This window comes from Podarcis filfolensis (assembly GCF_964270895.1).
Source record: "Podarcis filfolensis genome assembly, chromosome: 13".
NCBI lineage: Eukaryota > Metazoa > Chordata > Lepidosauria > Squamata > Lacertidae > Podarcis > Podarcis filfolensis.
Window position 1 is genome coordinate 6953333 of NC_139615.1, and position 20123 is coordinate 6973455.

General features: G+C 47.4%; 1 protein-coding gene across 1 annotated transcript; it reads left to right on the top strand.

Annotated features, from left to right (window-relative positions):
- Positions 1-427: 427 nt before the first annotated feature.
- On the top strand, positions 428-19362 carry PRMT5 (protein arginine methyltransferase 5). Its single transcript, XM_083581307.1, has 17 exons — positions 428-741; positions 2903-3021; positions 3827-3912; positions 5507-5641; positions 6253-6368; positions 7180-7229; positions 7361-7524; positions 8942-9103; positions 9866-9943; positions 10562-10620; positions 12359-12481; positions 15198-15373; positions 15540-15649; positions 16644-16737; positions 16984-17100; positions 17809-17873; positions 18986-19362. Exons 1-17 carry the CDS (start codon positions 590-592, stop codon positions 19136-19138), a joined length of 1959 nt encoding a protein of 652 aa, XP_083437433.1. The 5' UTR covers positions 428-589; the 3' UTR covers positions 19139-19362.
- The last annotated feature ends 761 nt before the right edge of the window (positions 19363-20123 follow it).

A 20123-nucleotide genomic window follows, 5' to 3' on the forward strand; every position in this document is an offset into this window, starting at 1 on the left:
ATGCCTAAATGGCAATAATATTACCTAGTTAAAATTTTCTAATTCTAAACTAGTGTCTTTTTTTGGGTGGTGGGGCAAAATTATGCCCTTTCCGAGCCAGCCAGGAGTCGAACCTAGAATCTTCTGATCCGTAGTCAGACGCGTTATCCATTGCGCCACTGGCCCTTGGACGTTCTGTGAGCTTCACGGCACCATCCCTATAGAGCACGCTACACAGGGCGCGCTCGTCTAACAACTGAAAACCTGTGCCGCAATGCATGACGGGAACTGCAGTCCTCAGACGAGCGGAGAGCAAGGCATGCTGATCTTAACATCAGTGGAATATAAAAGACCTCAAGCGCCTCTCCACCCAAGAGCATGATGGGAAACCGATTTCTTTCCCCCGACGCCTCATTGAGCTAGAATGCTATTTCCCCGCCCCCGGCTTGGAGCCTAATTGGCTCCTCCTCTCATTCCTGCCCGGGAAAGGCCTCCTGCGATTGGCTGGACCTTTTATTATTTCCCACCCCTCTCCGAGGACGTCCGCTGATTGGCCAGGGTGACGAAGTGGGCGCGGCTGCCGGGCTCCCGGCTCCTTGTGTGGCGGGCGATGGCGGCGAGCGCAGCGGCGGCGATGGCGGCGGCAGCGGCGTCCGCGGTGGGGCCGGGGGCGGCGGCGGCGGCGGCGCGCGTCTCATGCGGGAGGGACTTGAGCTGCGTCCCGGAAGTGGCGGGCACCCTCGGAGCGGTCGCCAGGCAGGGGTGAGAGGGACCACGTGGTCCTCTGCTGACCCTTGACCCCTCCCTTAAGCGTGCCATGGTGACCCCTGACCTCTACCTGCGGGTCACCTGGGACCATCCTGGGCTGAGGGCTGGTTGGGTTGGGTTTGCTTTTTTAATGCCTTCCCATTTACTCAGAATCCCGGGGTGACCTCTGAACCCAGGGGAGGTCATGCTACCTGACCCTTGACCTCAAAGAATGCAAAGGTGCTGCCTCTGTGTGGCTTGCAACAGCTTCCCAGCAGGCAGAGACTCTCCTAGCATTGAAGATCGTAGAATGGTAGAGTTGGAAGGGGCCCTCCAAGAGTCATCTAGTCCAACCCCCTGCAACACAGGGATCTCAGCTAAAGCATCCATGACAGATGGCCATCCAGCCTCTGCTTATAAACCTCCAGTGAAGGAAAGTCCACTACCACCCGAGGGAGACCGTCCCACTTTTGAACAGATAAGATTGATGGGGATCAATGTGTCCGCTTCATAGATCAGGACAGTGGAACCTTTGGCATTCCAGATCTTGCTGGCCTACAACTTTTGTAACCCAGTCAAGGGTTTGGCCGCCATGGCTGGGGCTGACACTAGAGTCTATAACAGCATCTGGAGGGCCACCGGCTCCCCAGCTCTGACGTAGAGGAATCTTCCCCTAGGGCAGCCTTTCTCAACCTGTGGGTCCCCAGATGTTGAACTACAACTCCCATCACCCCTAGCCAGCAAGACCAGAGCTCAGGGATGATGGGAGTTGTAGTCCAACAACATCTGGGGATCCACAGGTGGAGAACCGCTGCCCTAGGGTGTGGTGGCAACTCTGCTTGATTTCTGCCACTAAGCTCACTGATGAGTGAAGCAGGTGGCACAATGGGTCAGTCTGGCTGTTTGAGCCCACCCAGGGATGGCTGTGGGCAGGATTCGTGCAGTGCAGTTGGACCGGATGACCCTTAGGGTCCTTCCAACTCTATGATTCATTGCGGAAACACTTAAACTGTGAGTTTCCGCACCCTCAGCCTTGTTTGGGAAGTAGCTTGCAACCACCTAGCCAGCCATGAACTTTGATATCATCTGGGTGAGCTGCTGTGTTTAGACACTACGTTCTAGCTTTGTAGTTACATCCTTCGCCATATATATTTTGCAGGTCTTTGTACTGTATGTTGTAAGATTTCTTCTCAGTCAAATTCCTGCAGTCACGAACCTGCAGAGCTATAGGTGAAACCTGGCTGTTAATGTGACCATTGTTAGTGGCATATTGATGGCCTTGGAGGAGAAAAGAAATTAACTTTTCCAACAAGTGAGAGTTTCCCGCAGTTCTTGCTCAAGCTTCAATTCTGTCTCAAGGGATTCTATTAGAAAAAAACTCAACAATTCACTGGAGACAGTGTTGATTATCACCACTATAAAGATAACATCATCCCCAAAAAGAAAAGAAATGGGGACGGGACGTTGGTATAAGCTGTACAACCGTATTAAAATTTTAATCCACTAGTTAATCATTTTAATCCATTAATTAATAAACTTAGAAAAACTACAGGCAGCTTATCTTTTTTTAAAAAGCATTTGCTATTCCATCTTTCAATTAGTAGAGATGCTGAAGATGCTTATGTTCTGATTGGCATGTTAAAACAACAACAAAAAACCCATGAAATAATCAGTGATTAGAGAGAAGAGGCAGTAGGTAGCACGTGAACTAACATTATCAGGCAGGTTAAATTTAATTGCCTGGTTGGCCAAGTGGGAAGTAAATGGTCTTGCACAACAATTGAAGGCCAACAGAACGAGTGGATCTGCACTATACTTTAAAGCTATATCATGCGAGTTCAAACAGACATAGCTTCCTCCAGAGGTCCCTGGGAAAAAGGATTGATTTATTAAAGCACTCAGAGAATTGTAGCTCTTTGAGGGGAATAGGGAACTCCTGACAATTCTCAGCACCCTTTGCAAACTGTGGCATGATACTGTTTTAAATGTATAGAAAATATGGGGTCTGTTTGTTAAGATGTGACTCCCTTGTCAAACTCAAGACACATCCAAAGAGAAGGTTCTTTTCTGCATCCCAACCAAACACATCTCAGGTGCCGGTGGGATGCAGTGTTGTCATTTTAACTCGCGGTACCAGGATCTTAACATCTCAATTTCCTCTCTCCTCACCCTATAGGTTTGATTTCCTTTGCATGCCCATTTTCCACCCTCGCTACAAGAGGGAGTTTTTCCAGGAGCCAGCTAAAAACCGACCGGGACCCCAAACACGCTCTGACCTCTTGCTCTCGGGGAGAGGTGAGAACTTGGGGACCCAGATTGCTGCCGTTGCTTTCTCTGTCCGTTAAAGACTGGATGGGAAGTAATTGATTTATTTACTTGTCAAAATATAGTGATATTCTCAAGGGCTTGGTGTAGGGAAGGTCCTTTGGTTTATTTATTTTTTATTTAACTCTCTCTCTCTCTGTGTATATATCTCACTTACTTTACCTCTTTGCAGTTTACGAGAAACAAAGTTTAAAAGAAAGGGACAAAATCATGATAAAAAACAAACAGCAATTGAAGTACAGTCATACCTTGGAAGTCAAACGGAATCTGTTTTGGAAGTCCATTTGACTTCTAAAACGTTCGGAAACCAAAGTGTGGCTTCTGATTGGCTGCAGGAAGCTCCTGCAACCAATCGGAAGGCACGGAAGCCCCGTCGGACATTCAGGTTCCAAAGAACTCACTTCCGGGTTTGTGGCGTTCGGGAGCCGAAACATTCAACTTGCAAGGCGTTTGGGAACCAAGGTATGACTATATGCCCATCTCTATATCCTTGACCAGTGATTGCCAGTTCAGACAAATGTTTTCCACTACAAATGCTGGAAGGTCTGGATTTGGATAAAAGTTTGGGGAGGGAAGATAGTTCCTTAGTAGGCAGTCACTGAGTACTTGTTACTGTGTGGCCCATGAGTAGTACAAGTTTTTTTAATGAAAAAAATATTTCATTTGGTTTTAAAGGGCAAGCTGCATTCTCATTGTGGCTATTGGCTCTGAACAAGCTGTCTGTCTCTCCCCAAATGAATGGTCACATTCTCCTTGACATCCTGCTTCCTTGCAGACTGGAACACCCTGATTGTGGGCAAACTGTCCCCATGGATCCGGGCAGACTCCAATGTGGAAAAGGTTCGCAGGAATTCTGAGGCGGTGAGTGAGCTTGGCAACAAAGGGTTGGGAGGTGTTTCTAAGATGGTCTACAAAGGTTTGTGTGTGCTGTTTGGGAAATGGAGAAACTGTCCACCAAGACTTTAAAAACTACCTTGCCATGTTAGACTCAAAACTCTGTCTTGGCCACCATTTCAGAAGTGACCAGCCAGATCATAAGCAGGGGATGTTGATTTGTCTATTAAAATATGTGTAAATTCAATTTATTGTGCTGAATAAACATTTCAACAGATGATGTTCTGTGTTTTCCTGGCATGTGGAAATTGGAGGTATCTTGCATGGGAACCCCTGGTCCTAACTACCCTAACTAATATCCTCTGACATATAAATTAGTATGAGCTTCCTTTTTTTGACCAGGTACTTGTAACTGGTCAATAGCTTAAGGACCGCCTCTCCCCATACAAACCGACCCGACCCTGCACTTGTCACCTGAGGCCCTTCGCTATGTCCCCACCCTCCCAGAGAGGTTCAGAGGGTGGCAGCAAGAGAACGGCCTTTTCTGTGGTGGTTCCCCAATTGTGGAACGCTCTCTCCAGAGAGGCTCGCCTGGTGCCATCATTACATGTCTTTAGGCCCCAGGCAAAAACATTCCTCTTTATTCAGGCCTATGGCTATTAAATAATCTATGGCCTGTAAAATTGTGGGATAGAAGACTGTTATTCTGATGATTATTTTATGATTAGGCTGTACATTGGAATGCTTTTTACTATGTTTTTATTATGTTTTTGTCATTGATGTTCTGTAATGTGTTTATAATATTGTACGCCACCCTGGCATCATTTGATAAAGGGTGGCATATAAATTGAATTAATAATATAATCCCAATTGCTGTCATGACATCTGTGGCACTGAATTCCATAAATTAAATGTGCATTGCATAAAGGGACAGAGCTTTGGTCGTTCTAGCCCAGCATCGGCCACTCTGATTGGTGGAAACTCTCCAAGGTCTCTTTCCAGACCTGCTACCTGATATTCTTTTAGCTAGAGATTCTGAGGATTGAATCTCTAGCCTTCTACATGCAAAGCAGGCCCTGAGCCACTAAGCCAGGAGTAGCCAATATGGTACACTCTAGACCAGGGGTACACAACCTGCTCTACGTTCCAGATGTTTCTGGACTACAACTCCCATCAGCCCCAGCCAGCATAGCCAGTAATGAGGGATGATGGGAGTTGTAGTCCAGAAACATCTGGAGGGCCGCAGGTTGTGCATTCCTTCTCTAAGATGCTGTTGGACTTCAGTTATCATCATACCCAGCATGTGTGGTGTGGCCAATGGTCAGAGATGATGGGAGTTGTGGTCCAACAAAATCTGGAGGGCGCCATCTTAGCTGCTGGCCATTTCCAATAGTTCTTCCTTTTGTTTTGTCCTGAACCTCTTGTTTAATTGTTTCCTTGTATCGCTTGGAGTTCTTGTGGAGGGGAAATGAGGTTTCCTTTCTTTTAGTGCATTGCCCTTTCAAAAACAAAACACCAGCCATTCTAAACCTTCCTCCAGTTTTGCTGTGCGTATATCCTTTCAAGTTTGAATTTGGCAATAACTTTACATGTTGTTCTATGCTTTCTCTGTCCTCCCCAGGCCATGTTGCAGGAGCTGAATTTTGGGGCGTACTTGGGACTCCCAGCGTTCCTGCTGCCTCTGAAGCAGGCAGACAACCCCAACTTGGCCCGCGTTCTGTGTAACCACATCAATACTGGGCATCACACTTCAATGGTAAGGGCTTCAAATACTCCCCCACCACCACCATTATAGCCACAGTACACCTGCAAAAACCTCACCTGCATCCCTCTGACATGCTGTTTTGTTTGTTGGTACAACAATTGAAAAAATAAATGTCATTCAAAGCAATGCAATGAAGCACAATAAAAAACTAATAATAATAATGATAATATTTATATGCCACCTATCTGGCTGGGTTGCCCTACCACTCTGACTGGCTTCCAACAGAATATTAAAAACACAATAAAACATCAAACATTGAAAATTTCCCTATATAGGGCTGCCTTCAGGTGTCTTCTAAAAGGCAGTTTCCAAAACGAAAACCCTAATTTACCTTTCATCGGAATTTATCTTTAATCAGAAGGTGATGGAGGTTTTTATGCAGAGGTTGGGTGGATATCCACCAGGGATTCTTTCTCTGTGATTCCTGCATTGCCGGGGGGGTTGGACTAGATGACCCCTGAGGGTTCCTTCCAACCCTACTATTCCCTGATTCTGTCAATATGCTCAGGTCATTGTTGAAGACAAGGACCAACCAACGCTTTCCTTCCTGCTTCATGCATGTGATCATTTCCCCCCTCCCTTTCCCCCTCCCCCAAATTTAGTTCTGGATGCGGGTCCCACTGCTGGCCCCTGAGGACTTGCGGGACGACGTTATCGAGAACGAGGCAGTGCAGGAGATAGAGGACGAGTCTGCAGGCGAGGAGAAGACCTGGCAGTGGTGAGTGAGGAATTGGCTGGCAGCAGGAACCTGAGTGGAAACTGGGAAGGCAGAGCCAGTTTGCTACTGAATAAGAACAGAGTGCAAGTCACACTTTTAAAGCTGAGATTTTGTTTGTTTTATTTTCATTTTAACCGCCCTGAGATCTGTGGATGAAGGGCGGTATACAAATTTATTTTTATTTTTTTAAAAAAACAATTAATCTCTTCTTATGAAACCTCTTGAAATGACTTGGCAATAAATACATAATTTCATTTATGAAAACAGTTGGGACAATCATATACATAAATAAACCTGTATACAAACAATTGCAAAGAGGCCCTTTTTCACCTGGATGCAGCCCAGTACTTAAGGCAGAAGTGAGATGGTTTCCATAACCCTATATTCATTTATCCCAAACTGGGCAAGAAGTGAATCGAGGGCTCTTGACCTTGCTAGAGGTTATTGTCTCTCTTTAAAAGCAGGGGCGGAATCCAGATTCATTCTTGGAACTCTTGTTACGCTGCTGAAGAACTAGATACTGTGTTCTTTTTTTAAAAAAAGGTTTCAATCCTTCAATACCAGCTGTTTCAATTCATGTGGCCATTTGTGGCAAAGTGTGGCTGCCCTTTTGGCTCGCCTCTCCCAAGACTCAACACCTGAGTCTTCTGACTCACCTCCTGAACACATCAGTCGTTCCACTAGATGCATAAGCAATTCCTGAGGGAGAAAGAGAGGAAGGAAGGAAGGGGAAGAGGACAATGCAGGTCAGAGGAAGAGACAGGGGATGCCAGCCTTCTCATGGGGCCACATGAGTTTCTTGTTTCTCCAGGTGGCACAATTTCCGGACGCTGTGTGACTACAACAAGCGTGTTGCCGTGGGTGAGTGATGAGACGGGGGGGGGGCACCCCCAGAGGCTGGGGGAGGGAGGCTTGCACCCCATGGCACCCTTGAGGTGCAGAGACTGGCGCCTCTTCTCTTCCTTTGACGCCTTTTTGTGCCTTCTCCTCAGCGCTGGAGGTGGGCCCCGACCTGCCGTCCAATCACGTCATTGACCGCTGGCTGGGGGAGCCAATCAAAGCGGCCATACTGCCCACCAGCATCTTCCTGACCAATAAGAAAGGCTTCCCTGTCCTCTCCAAGATGCATCAGCGCCTGGTCTTCCGCCTGCTGAAGGTCAGCTTCCCCCTTTTCTGCCTCGAGAACAGGACGCTGGGCTGGATCAGCCATTGGCCGGATCCAGCAGCCTCTTCTCACGTTCTTACCTGCTTCTTTCCATCATTGGAACCCTGAGTTTATCGCCTGTGTGAAGGGTTACCTGTCTAAATTCTTCTCTACCTTTCCCAGAACAACTCTGGCTGTTGGAAAGAGCACGACGCCATCCTCTCTAGGGCGCCATTTTCTGCAACAAAGCCATTTTGGGAGAGAGACTTCCTTTTTGCGAGGGCATGCAAGGAATAAAGGGGGGGGGCAGAATTAGCAGTAGAGAATTCTGAGCTACGGCCCCACGTGATTTTGCTAAATTAAATCCCCCTGAAGAGAAAACGTTAGCTCTACGTGTGAAAAGATGTATGACTAGAACAGGTGCCTGGCAGGTAACTCCTGAGGGACTTGCAGTCTGTGAGGTTGAAGCAGGCATCTGGGAGATCTAGCTAAGCCAAAATAACCTGTGATTGAAATAATCTTACATTACAGTGGTACCTCGGGTTAAGTACTTAATTCGTTTCAGAGGTCTGTACTTAACCTGAAACTGTTCTTAACCTGAAGCACCACTTTAGCTAATGGGGCCTCCTGCTGCCGCCACACCGTAATTTCTGTTCTCATCCTGAAGCAAAGTTCTTAACCCGAAGCACTATTTCTGGGTTAGCGGAGTCTGTAACCTGAAGCGTATGTAACCTGAAGCGTATGTAATTCGAGGTACCACTGTATTTGCCTGCTTGTTCCTGTCTCCATCCCTCTCCTTCCCCTGTTTCTCTGGGTCTGTTTTTAAATCTGGCGTGCGATCATCCAGCATGTGAGCTTAGTCCAGGCCTCCCCGCTCCACATTAGACATAATGTCAGATGCGGGGCTGGTAAAAGCTGAGCTTGAGTGATTTGCAGAGCCTGCAAAGCCTATTGTATGACACTTCCCAAGAGTCCGGTGGTTGCCAGGCATTTGCGAAGTGCTGTGCCCGGGACTTTGACAGGTGTCAGTCAACTATCAAATGATTGATAGGCAGGCTTTGCAAAGGGGAGGTGAGGAACTGGCCTGCCAGGCCGGGAAGGTTCCCCGAAGCGTCATGTACACAATTAACGCTAACAATAATTTGCAGAGCGATGGATCACCAGGGTGGATGAGCGGATATTTTAGTGTGAGCCGGGATGGTGTAGGGGTTAGACTGTTGGACTAAGATACGGGAGACCAAGGTTCAAATCTCCACTCTGCTATGAAGCTGGCTAGGTGACCTTGGGTCTGTCACTGTCAGCCTGACCTACTTTGCAGGGTTGTGAGCATAAAGGAGGGAGGCAGAGAACCCTGTACGCCACTTTGAGCTCCTTGGGGAAAGGCTGGATGTAAAGAAATAAACTTGGCCCTTCCACTCCCTTCCCCCAGCTTGAGGTGCAGTTCATCATCACAGGCTCCCACCACCATCCAGAAAAGGAGTTCTGCTCCTACCTGCAGTACCTGGAGTACCTGAGCCAGAACCGCCCTCCTCCTTCTGCCTACGAGCTCTTTGCAAAGGGCTATGAAGACTATCTCCAGTCCCCGCTGCAGGTGAGTCTCCTGGCTTCAAGGTCCTCTCCAGCTCTGAATACGTGAGTTGCTCCCTCTCAGCCTTTGGTGTGCACCTCTGAAAACTGACCACCTTGGATGTGCAAGGCAAAGAGGACTGCTGTGTGTTTTGGCTGAATTCCACCACCCTGGTGCAAAACCCACACTGAGGAAGTCTGCACATATTTTGCTTTGGCGTAACTTGCTTGGATACGGTTTGCTGAGCGCCTCCTCTCCTGGCTGGTCAGCGCCCTTCCCAAATCGATCTGGCGGTGGGGGCATGACAGGGAGCAGGTGAGGCTGCCTCCCCTCCCCCAGCCTGTAGAGGCAAAGGAGCAGAGGGGCCCTCCGTGTCGGGCTGCCCCCTGCCAACGCCGCCTTTCGCACTCACCTCTTCTTCCTCATCTGACTTCCACCGCAGCCAGGATTGTCACCCACTAGGTTGTTGTTGGACTAAAATAGTCTGATCTATCTCTGGATGCTTTAGGATGCTAATAAATTGTGATGGTGATGCTTTAGTTAAGATTCCTGCATTGCAGGGGTGGGACTAGAATTCCCTCGGGGTCCCTTGCAGCTCTATGATTCTGTGATCTTCCCATTTGACCTCTGTAGTGTGTTACTTTGGTGTGTCTTTTCCATCCGCCCATGTCCTTACCCGCAGTGCTGGAAGTCCTGCTCCTTAACAAACCCCCGGCCCCTTTGTTTGCTGTGTGGCCCACACTGGGTGCGAAGCCTTTCTCCTTGTGGTGCTTTTCCCCCGCACAGCCCCTGATGGACAACCTGGAATCCCAGACCTATGAGGTGTTTGAGAAGGACCCTATCAAGTACTCCCAGTACCAACAGGTTGGTGTGTGGTGGAGAAAAGGTGTGGGGCTTGCTGAGAGGGAGGTTAGAGCTATGAGAGAGGGGCAAGAAGTGGGGAGGGAAAGAGTGGGGGGAGGGGTATGTGGGGAGGAGCATGGGCCAAGTATTTGTGCTTGGGTGGAACACAGAAGCTGGTTGGAGCACTGCAGGGCCAACGTGTTGTGGGAAGGAGGGGAAACTAGAGGGAAGGGTTGCTAATGGGCCTTCCCGGTGTTGTTGGACTACAGCTCCCATCAACCCCAGCTGATGGCAAATAGTCAGGGGTGATGGGAGTTGTAGTCCAGCAGTGCCCGAAGGACACCACATTTGGTCTAGAGAGAGGAGGCCTCATAAGGAACGTGTTTTGTGAAGGGGAGATTGGAGTGGTGGCTGATGGCAAATAGTGATTTGCTGATGGCAAATAGTCAGGGGTGATGGGAGTTGTAGTCCAGCAGTGCCTGAAGGACACCACCTTTGGTCTAGAGAGAGGAGGCCTCATAAGGAACGTGTTTTGTGAAGGGGAGATTGGAGTGGGAACATGATCCGCTAGTTTTCGATGGGGGGAGAGGAACTGACTTTTACAGACGCACTCCAACCTATTATTCTCCCTCCCATCAGGCGATATACAAGTGCCTCCTAGACCGTGTGCCTGATGAGGAGAAAGAAACTAACGTTCAGTGAGTAAGAACCCCAACGATGAGCCGGGTTGGCCTCATTTGACCTCCTTTGCGGAGGATGCTGGGAAATGGGAGGGTGTGGGAGGCACCCGTTGGCACTTTTTAGCCAGCCGTTTATTGCCACATTATATTTGTTTATAAATTCTATATCGGTATGTCGTCAAAGCTGTTTACAGCAATAAAATCATCATTTTTATTTGTATGCCGCCTTTCCACAGTTAAAAAAACAATGCTCAAGGCGGCTGACAGCATAACAAGATTTACATAATTACAAAAGCCATAAACAATAAATAAATCACATCAAAAAAAATACACAACCAAATGGGAAACTATTTCCACATAAATCAAAATCTAAAACTAAGAATTTTAAGCAATACAAAACATACAAAAACATATTAAAAAAGTTTTAAGCAATAAAAACATATAACCGTACAATAAAAACATATTAAAAGGTTAAAAACAAACATCGGTTAACCGTTGTGGAAGGACGTATTCCCAATTGCCTGGTGGAATAGAAAAATTTTCAGCAGGGTCAGTAGTAGATGAGCAGTCAGGGAAGCTTTGGTAATATACCATTTCAGTTCTGTTCAGCTTGTGGTGCCACCTCAGTGGGGATGAAACTCTTGTTCAGCACCACCTGCCCCATTTTCCTTTCATATAAGTGGATTATAAGTTGAAAAGGGCCCTCTCCCTGTTTCTTCTTACTCGGCTTGAACTCCCAGATCCTGTAATCTGCACAGTGTCTTTCAAGCCGCCCCCCACCCGCAGGAGCAACAAATTTACTGCCGGCTCTTCCAAGAAAGCTTGACATCAAAACTACCACAGGGTGCACCCAGAGAAACACACCGTTTGATGAAGCTTTCTCCTTTTTTGTCTCTGTCTTGCCCTGAGCACAGGCTCCAGCAGTTTCTTGTAGCACATTAAAAATAAATAAAGAGGAATGAACAGTTCGGAAGCAGGGTTTCTCGTTTTTAAGAGAAATTGGCACTCCTTCACTTTTAACTCTTCCCTCGCTGAGAAAACTGTGTTCGGGAACGCTAGGCCTGTTTCCTGCGCACACTTGAATTGGGAGCGAACACCATTGAACCCTGCAGGACCGCTCCTGAGGAGTAAAGGTCAAAAATCCAACTATGTTCGTTAAAATGAAGTCGCCCAACTTGTGTTTGAACGTGGCCTAGCAGGAATTGGTGTACTTCCTTCAGAAATGGAGCACGGATAATGGCCTCCCGTCACAAAACGTAGGTGGGCCTTGAGTTTATTGTGCTTTTGGGGTCTGCGTCAACGGCTCTTTCCAGCTGGTCAGCCATCTTGCCCCCATCTGGAGAGTAAGCTGCGTAGTTGCCTGTTATTTTAGCACCCCTCCACAGAGCCTAGGACTTGCCAATCAGAAGGTCGGTGGTTCAAATCCCCGCAACGGGGTGAGCTCCCGTTGTTCGGTCCCAGCTCCTGCCAACCTAGCAGTTCGAAAGCACGTCAAAGTGCAAGTAGATAAATAGGTACTGCTCCGGCGGGAAGGTAAACGGCGTTTCCGTGCGCTGCTCTGGTTCACCGGAAGCGGCTTAGTCATGCTGGCCACATGACCCGGAAGCTGTACGCTGGCTCCCTTGGCCAATAAAGCGAGATGAGCGCCGCAACCCCAGAGTCGGCCACAACTGGACCTAATGGTCAGGGGTCCCTGTGCCTTTACCTTTACAGCGTCTTCCTCCTTTTTCCCTTCTCTCCTTCCCCATCTGCTCAGGGTGGTGATGGTGCTTGGAGCAGGACGGGGGCCCCTTGTGAATGCTTCGCTCCGCGCTGCACGACAGGCCGACAGACACATCAAGATTTACGCTGTGGAGAAAAACCCCAATGCTGTGGTGACGTAAGTACTTTAGCTCTTTTCCCCCGGGTGGAAATTGAAAAGAAACATTTTGTGCCCTCTCTTCTGTGAGGAGAGCAGGTGAAACCCACACAGGCCCCCGTACTGGCTGTGAGGAAAAGGAAACCGGAAAACTGCAGGATTTGTGAAGGTTTACAGGACCAGGGCTCTGCTCTTCATCCTGGACAAACTAACAAATTGAAAGATTTTATTTTATTTTATTTTATTTTTACAATGGTTGGGTGGTAATGATAACTTGAAGGTATAAGATTGCATCAGTAAGTCCCCCGCAGGTCACTGCATCTTATTGCCTCAGGCAAATGCCCCAAAACAGGAACCGAGATAGGAGATAATGCAGGAAACCGCAATCTAGAATGTTTTGCTGTCTGCAGATTAACAGATAGTGCAAATTTTGCTCTCTGGCACCCCCCCTTCTTTGTTGTTGTTTCTTAACTGGGGAAGAGAAAATGCCTTCTGAACTAGGGAGGGCTTGGGTTTCCTCTCCGTCCCCCTTCGCTTTGTATTGCATGTTAGTTTAAAATGGAAGCTTCTAGGCAGATACCTTGTGCATTGGTTTATATTCTTTGGGCAGGTTCCTAATAAATCAAGAGATTTTAGCAGGTTGCTAAAATATAATTACAGGCACATTTGCACTCCCCGTTACTAAATATAACAGCAATAATACTATTACCTCATTGCGGCATGAGGTGTGAAAAGGCTTTGCTCCTTCTTAGAGGCCTCACCCAACCCTGTCGTACTCCCTATATAAGCTGCAGGTGGGAGACCTGATGACACTCGTTTTTTCCTTACTGGTGAGGAGGCTTCATACTGTGAGTCAAGTGTGGAGTTCAGTTCACAGTGCCCCCAGGCACTGTGTCCTAGCCAGGTTTGGGGAACCTGTGGTCCTTTGGCTGCTGCTGGACTACAACTCCCATGAGCCCTAGCGTGTGTGCCCGATCACAGTTGTAGTTCAGCAACAGCAAAGGCTCCCCCACAACTAGTCCAGACTGGAGAGATGTATTACTGGGAAACAGGAAAAGTTCGCTTTTCCTGTCTCTCCTTCTTAGCCTTTTGCGAACGTGGCGGTTAACTTGAATGGCTTTCAAAGAGGATTAGAGAAATTCACGGAGGATTAGGCTATTGATGGCTACTAACCCTTATAGTAAGGCTCTCCTTCCACTGCTGGGATTACCAGTTACTAGAAACTGCAGTGCTCATTGCAATGAGGCCGAGGATATGTTCTTTCATATGTGGTGGACCTGTAAAAGGGTAAAAGAGTATTGGGAAATAATTTATAATGAATTGGGGAAAAAATGTTTTAAAGCACTTTTCCAAAAAAAACCAGAGTCCTTTTTGTTGGGCATAATTCAGATGGAAATTCCCAGGTGTCAAAAAAAGGTAATTTATGTATGCCACTACAGTGGCCCATGTTCTTTTAGCCCAAAAATGGAAAGCGAGCGATGTCCCAACCAAAGAAAAATGGTAACATAAAACTGATGGAATATGCGCAGCTTGCGGATCTAACTTATAGAATAAGAGAACAAGAAGAACATTTGTTCTTCTTAAAGATTGGAAAATGTTTATTGAATATGTTGGGGGGAAATTGTGTACACTTGAAAACATGGACAGCATTGAGATAAATTCAACAGTGTAAATAAGTTTTGATGGATGTAATAATGGAATACTGGACGGTTTAGTTTATATAAAATATGCATGGAAGGAGGAGAAGGGAAGTCATTGATATCTTAAGGTTGTTTAAATGTATATTCTAAATTGTAAAACAAAATTTAATAAATAATAATAATAAAACTGCAGTGCTGTTATGCTCCAGTTTGCAGGCTTCTCCAAGGTGTCTTCTTGGCCTCTGTGAGAGGATAATACTGGACCAGACGGGCCTGTAACTTGATCCAGCAGAGCTTCCCCTATATTCTTACACAAAGATTATAAAACCCCTTGCTTTGTGTTGTGGCGATAAGGGGGGTGGAGCTGTGGTGTCGCCAGAACAAAGAGCCAGGGAAGGAAAAGGCTGGGAACAGTTACTCATTCCAGCTTCCCTTTGAGTGGGGTTGAGGGGTCCACATGCCCATGCCTTGAGTCTCCCTAATGTCCTTGTGGGGTTGAAATGTCGGGATAATCTGCTCTAGACACCAAGGTGTTTTATGACCCTCCTAAGGAGCCTCAAGGGACACGGGGGGCGCTGTGGGTTAAACCACAGAGCCTACGGCTTGCCGATCAGAAGGTTGGTGGTTCGAATCCCCACAACGGGGTGAGCTCCCGTTGCTCGGTCCCTGCTCTTGCCAACCTAGCAGTTCGAAAGCATGTCAAAAGTGCAAGTAGATAAATAGGTACCACTCTGGCGGGAAGGTAAACGGCGTTTCCATGTGCTGCTCTGGTTCGCCAGAAGCAGCTTAGTCATGCTGGCCGCATGACCCGGAAGCTGTACGCCGGCTCCCTCGGCCAATAAAGCGAGATGAGCGCCGCAACCCCAGAGTCGGCCACGACTGGACCTAATGGTCAGGGGTCCCTTTAGCTTTAAGGAGCCTCATAAGAAGAGCCCAGCTGAATTGGGCCCATCTAGTCCAGTATCATATTCTCACAGTGGCCAACCAGATGTCTCTTCTGGGAAGCCCACAAGCTGGACCTACCTGAGGGCAAGAGCAGCTGAGGGTGAAACTGTGCTAGTTTGATGCCCTTTGACCTCTGCCTTCCCTTCCTGCAGGCTGGAGAGCTGGCAGTATGAGGAATGGGGTTCCCAGGTGACGGTGGTCTCCTGCGACATGCGTGAGTGGGAAGCCCCCGAGAAGGCTGACCTCATGGTGTCGGAGTTGCTGGGGTCTTTTGCTGACAATGAGCTGTCCCCAGAGTGCCTGGATGGGGCAGAGCACTGCCTGAAAGGTGAGTGGGGCACAGTGGAGGGCAGCTCACGGCAGGGAGAGTATAATTTGGGGGGGTTGTTTTGAGTGGGGAGGGAGCACTGCTTTGAGCATCTAGCAGCTAAGTGGGTTGGGGCTACCAGCCAATTCCAAACACCTGATGCCTTTTCCATTCTCTCCATACACAGAAGGAGGGGTGAGCATCCCGGGCGACTACACCTCCTTCCTGGGCCCAATCTCATCCTCGAAGCTCTACAATGAAGTGCGTGTCTGTCGTGAGAAAGACCGCGATCCCGAGGTGAGACTTTCTCCATGCCCCGTGATCTGTAGTTCTGCAGCTGCTGCATGCATAAAAGAAATAAAAACTGGTGTATGTTGAAAAAGCAGGATTCTGTGATCTCTGTGAATAACACAGGCAGAAAATGGCAGTTTTCCTAACCACCGGTAATGCATGAAAACATTGGGTCACGGTTAAAAAGAAATACCCCTTTATTGTTTCAATACCACACACACACAAATGTATTTGGAAGGATATGAGACCAGACAGCTAAATTCAGCTAAGACAACAGTCTTGTAGCACCTGGAAGATGGGAATGTATGTTACGGCCATAAGCTTTCGTGAAATGGACTCTTATCCGGAAAAGCCTATGTTAGTATTGAACTCCCAGCTCCCATCAGCCCAAACCTGCAGAGCTAACAACCAGGGATGATGGGACTTGTGGTTCAACAACATCTGGACGGCAGTGTTTGTTACTGACAGCTTTTAGGGCATAATAAATGTGCTAGTTTTCCAGTTGCTACAAGATGGCTCTCATATCATCTCTCAGACTCTTCTTTTGCAGGCTAAACACACCCAGCTCTCTCAATGTTTCCCCATAAGGATTGGCTTCTAGCCTAAATGTAATCAGAGGCGAAGAGCTTGTTACAGTAAGGACTAGACACTTGTTGTTAATGCATTTGTAAAAGAATCAGTGTTGAGAGCACGGGGAATGACATGGTCCGTAGGGACAGGAGAGGCTAGTGACATGAACTGAGCTGTTTTGAACTTGTCAGTTCAAGTTCCACAAACGCAGCAGACGAAGGAAGACAGTATTCTTTTGAAGAAAGCCTAACACAGTTTTTGTACAACTGTCTCACTCCCCATCCTCCAAAATAATAGGAGGAAATAATTGCAAACCTTTTAACATGACTCTGTGAAGTACGACAAGCATTCGGCGCCTATGTATGCAAGGTGAATTTTAGAACGGTGTTCCAACAGTGTTTTGTTCTGTTCCTGTCTTTCACGTCCCCAGGCTCAGTTTGAAATGCCTTACGTTGTCCGGCTTCACAACTTCCACCAGTTGGCACCCCCGCAGGCATGCTTCTCCTTCAAGCACCCTAACCCAGGTAGGAGAACCCAGGTAGCAGAGGAGCGAACCATACGTTCCCTGCTGAGGAGGGTGGGGCTTGGACTAGCCACACACTGTGGCGGGAACTGCTAGTCACACCTTTAAAAACTGAACTGCCACAGGACCTGGGTTGGCACAGACCAGGTGAGTGGTGGGCGATCAGCTTGTGCCCTTAAGAGAGCAAGGTGGGCCGTCCTTTGAGGGGGAGTGGCCTTGGCTGACCACACCCTCTTCCTTCTTGTAGACAGAGTCAAAGACAACAACCGCTACCAGACACTGGAGTTCCCTGTGGATGTAAACACAGTGCTTCATGGTTTCGCGGGCTACTTTGAGACCACTCTGTATGGAGACATCACTCTCAGTAAGTTGAGGGGAGATAAGGGGGGGTTATTTATTTCATTTAAATACTTTTAAACTGCATGCCCATGGAAAGTACGACAGGGCGATGTGCAGCATACAAAACTGCAACAAAAGCAATTTAAAACGTCAGTAGCCACTGGTAGGTAAAAAGAAATTTGTGTTGCAAAGGCCTGTCTGAATAACAGGTTTTTTTGAGAGACTCCCGAAAGGCAATAATTAATATTACATTGATTATTAAATTTGTATACTGCTCTATATCTGTAGATATAGGGATAAAATTACAATATAAAAAAACACAAAATACATAATAAGAGCAAAAGCAACTCAACAATCCCCCTTCCACAACAAATTTCAAAGGGCGTTGGATGTCAGCCAGCCAAAGGCCTGGTTGAAAAGGAACATTTTTGCCCGGCACTTAAAGGTGTATAATGAAAGTGTCGGCCCAAACTTCCTTGGGAAGAGCATCGCACAAACAGGAAGCCACTGCAGAAAAGGCTCGTTCTCGTGTTGCCACCCTTCAGACCTCTCATGGACGCGGCACACATAGAAGGGCCTCAAGGTTGGGTTCCTAGCAAAGGCCAACAGAAGCTCAGTGGTGGGGAGCCACCAGGTGTGCCCCCTCAGAGGTTGAAGGTGTGGAGTGAGCGGTCTTGCTTTGATGTTCCTTGATGCTGCAGAACATGCCTTTTTCATTGTTTCCTCCGCCTAGGTATTCGGCCTGAGACTCACTCACCTGGCATGTTTTCGTGGTTCCCTATCTTCTTCCCTCTCAAGGTAAGTGCTTCCTTGAACGCTCCCTTGTAAGAGAGGAAGGCATCCCTTGTTACCGCTGGGCGGTAAGACTTTGCACCAGGGGAACCTCCAAGGTGATAAGAACAGCTGTAGAAGGTGTGGGCGTTTTGTGCACTTTACATTCAGTGGGGAAAAACACAACAATGTGTGCCAGGATAATCAAATGCTATTTAAGGCAACACAGTTTCTGTCTCCTCATCTCTGTCTTTGCCACTTCTTCCCCCACTGTCTCTCTTCCTCTGCCCTCTTACACACCTTTTCTTTGCTTTTGATCTCTTTTACTTTTTTCCTATTTTTTTGTTGGTGGTGGTAGGACTGGGTGGTTCTTCTGAATTGGTTTTCACATCTATAAGAAAACCTATTTGGGGGGGAGGGGAAATAACAAAACAAGATGCTCCCAGCTAGCCCACACATTCCTAATGCTTTAGGATTAGGGCTGAGAGCACAAGGCTTTCATCAAGAATAGGCAAGTGAGAACTGTCTGAGCACAGGCTGAGCTTGATGGAGCAATGCCCCGTTTGCCCTAGTAGACTGCCTCCAGCAGGGAAATTATTTATTATTTCTCAAATTATTAGGTGCTTTCTTCTTCTTTGGCGATTACTCGTAGCCGAGTAAGATTGTCTTCCATGAAAACAGTTTTAACAGTGACTGTGGAGGCCAATTCTGGATCCGCACGTCCTTCCACAATGGGGACATAGGTTTCCAGGTGGGAACTGATTATGGTGAGGGTTTGCCAAATGTGCCTTCCTCTTAACACGTTTCTCCCTTTCGTCCTGAGTGTCTTCAAAGCCCATGACACCTTTGGTAAAGGCTGTTCTCCAATTGGAGCGCTCGCAGGCCAGTGTTTCCCAGTTGTTTGTGTTTATACTACATTTTTAAAGATTTGCCTCGAGAGAGTCTCTCTCTTGCCCAAGGCAACCCAAAGTGACTTACAACCAAACAAGAGAAGGGAAGAAAAGTCTTTAGCAGACCGCTGAGGGAAAAGGACTTGTGGACAAAGGTTCCTGATATAACACTGTATTAGGGTGGTGTTATCCTGGTTTGTGAACAGGCCCTCAGCTATTAATGCTCTTCTTTCCACCCCCACTCCCTAGCAACCCATGAACGTGCAGGCAGGTGAGCGCATTCGCGTGGCCTTCTGGCGTTGCAGCAATTCGAAGAAAGTGTGGTACGAGTGGGCCGTAGTCTCTCCCATGTGCTCCGTCATCCACAACCCCACAGGACGTTCCTACACCATTGGACTATGAAAGGAGTCAAGTCCATTCCCCTTAACCAAGTTCTTCTTGCTGCCAGCCCTGAGACAAAAGAAATCCTCTTTCCACTCAGAGTAGAATCAGAGACTGTTCAGAGGCCTGGAGGGGCTCCAACCTTGCTGCGGGTGTAGGTCCAGGAAAGGTCCACTCTTAACACCTGCCATTGTTCCATGTGTTGCTTTTGGTCTGTGAAATTTCAATAAAGTCATTCAAATGTGTATTTGGAGCTGCTGTCTGTGATGAAGCAAGGAACTCGCTTTCGATATTTGGTTTTGAAAGTGATACAACCGTTTTAGAATTAGCTGCCATCTTCTGTCGTGACGTCTTAACTTAGATGGCTTTAAACAGCAATTAAAACCAGTTGAAGATAGCCCTGCTGATGGCTGTTAACTGTTGCAGCTAAGTAGAATCTCCATGTTCAGAGGCAGTCTATCAGGAACCAGGGCCAACAGGATGCACATCAGCTGGAGGCCCCAAGCATCCGTTCTTACCAAGCAGAACACCCAACAGTTGTCATGAAAATATTTTCTACACAATGCTGGCTTATTTTATTTTATTTCCTAAATTTATACTCTACTTGGTTGTGAAAAAACCTTGAAGCAGTTTACAAAAGAATAAGACAAATTGAGGAAAAAAATCACAACCCTACTTTAAAACATACAAAAGTTAAAATACTAAAACGGGTTACAATTCCTTCAACTTCCTAAGCATCAGCAGGCGCCGGAAGATTTCAAGAGGCAGGGAGTTCCAAAGTGCCCAAACAGGTTGAGTAGGCCCTGTATGTAGGGCAAGGCACCTGCATAGGTTTCTCATTCAAAAACGCTTCAGCTCTTCCTTGCTGGGCAGGGTTGTGGCCCCCAAGCGCCAAAACTAGTTGCAAACCAGTTTAAATCCGATATGTGCTCTGACTGCAGGAGCAGCTTATATGAAGTACTGCTGCCATTATCGTTTTATCTGATTTGGTGGTGTGCCCTTTGCC

What these genes read in the sequence shown, in the direction of transcription:
- PRMT5 (XM_083581307.1), top strand. Translation starts at nt 590, where the DNA reads ATGGCGGCGAGCGCAGCGGCGGCGATGGCGGCGGCAGCGGCGTCCGCG. An exon ending in GGAGCGGTCGCCAGGCAGGG is followed by an intron (nt 742 to 2,902) that starts GTGAGAGGGACC and finishes CTCACCCTATAG; the next exon opens with GTTTGATTTCCTTTGCATGC. An exon ending in TGGTCTTCCGCCTGCTGAAG is followed by an intron (nt 7,525 to 8,941) that starts GTCAGCTTCCCC and finishes CCCTTCCCCCAG; the next exon opens with CTTGAGGTGCAGTTCATCAT.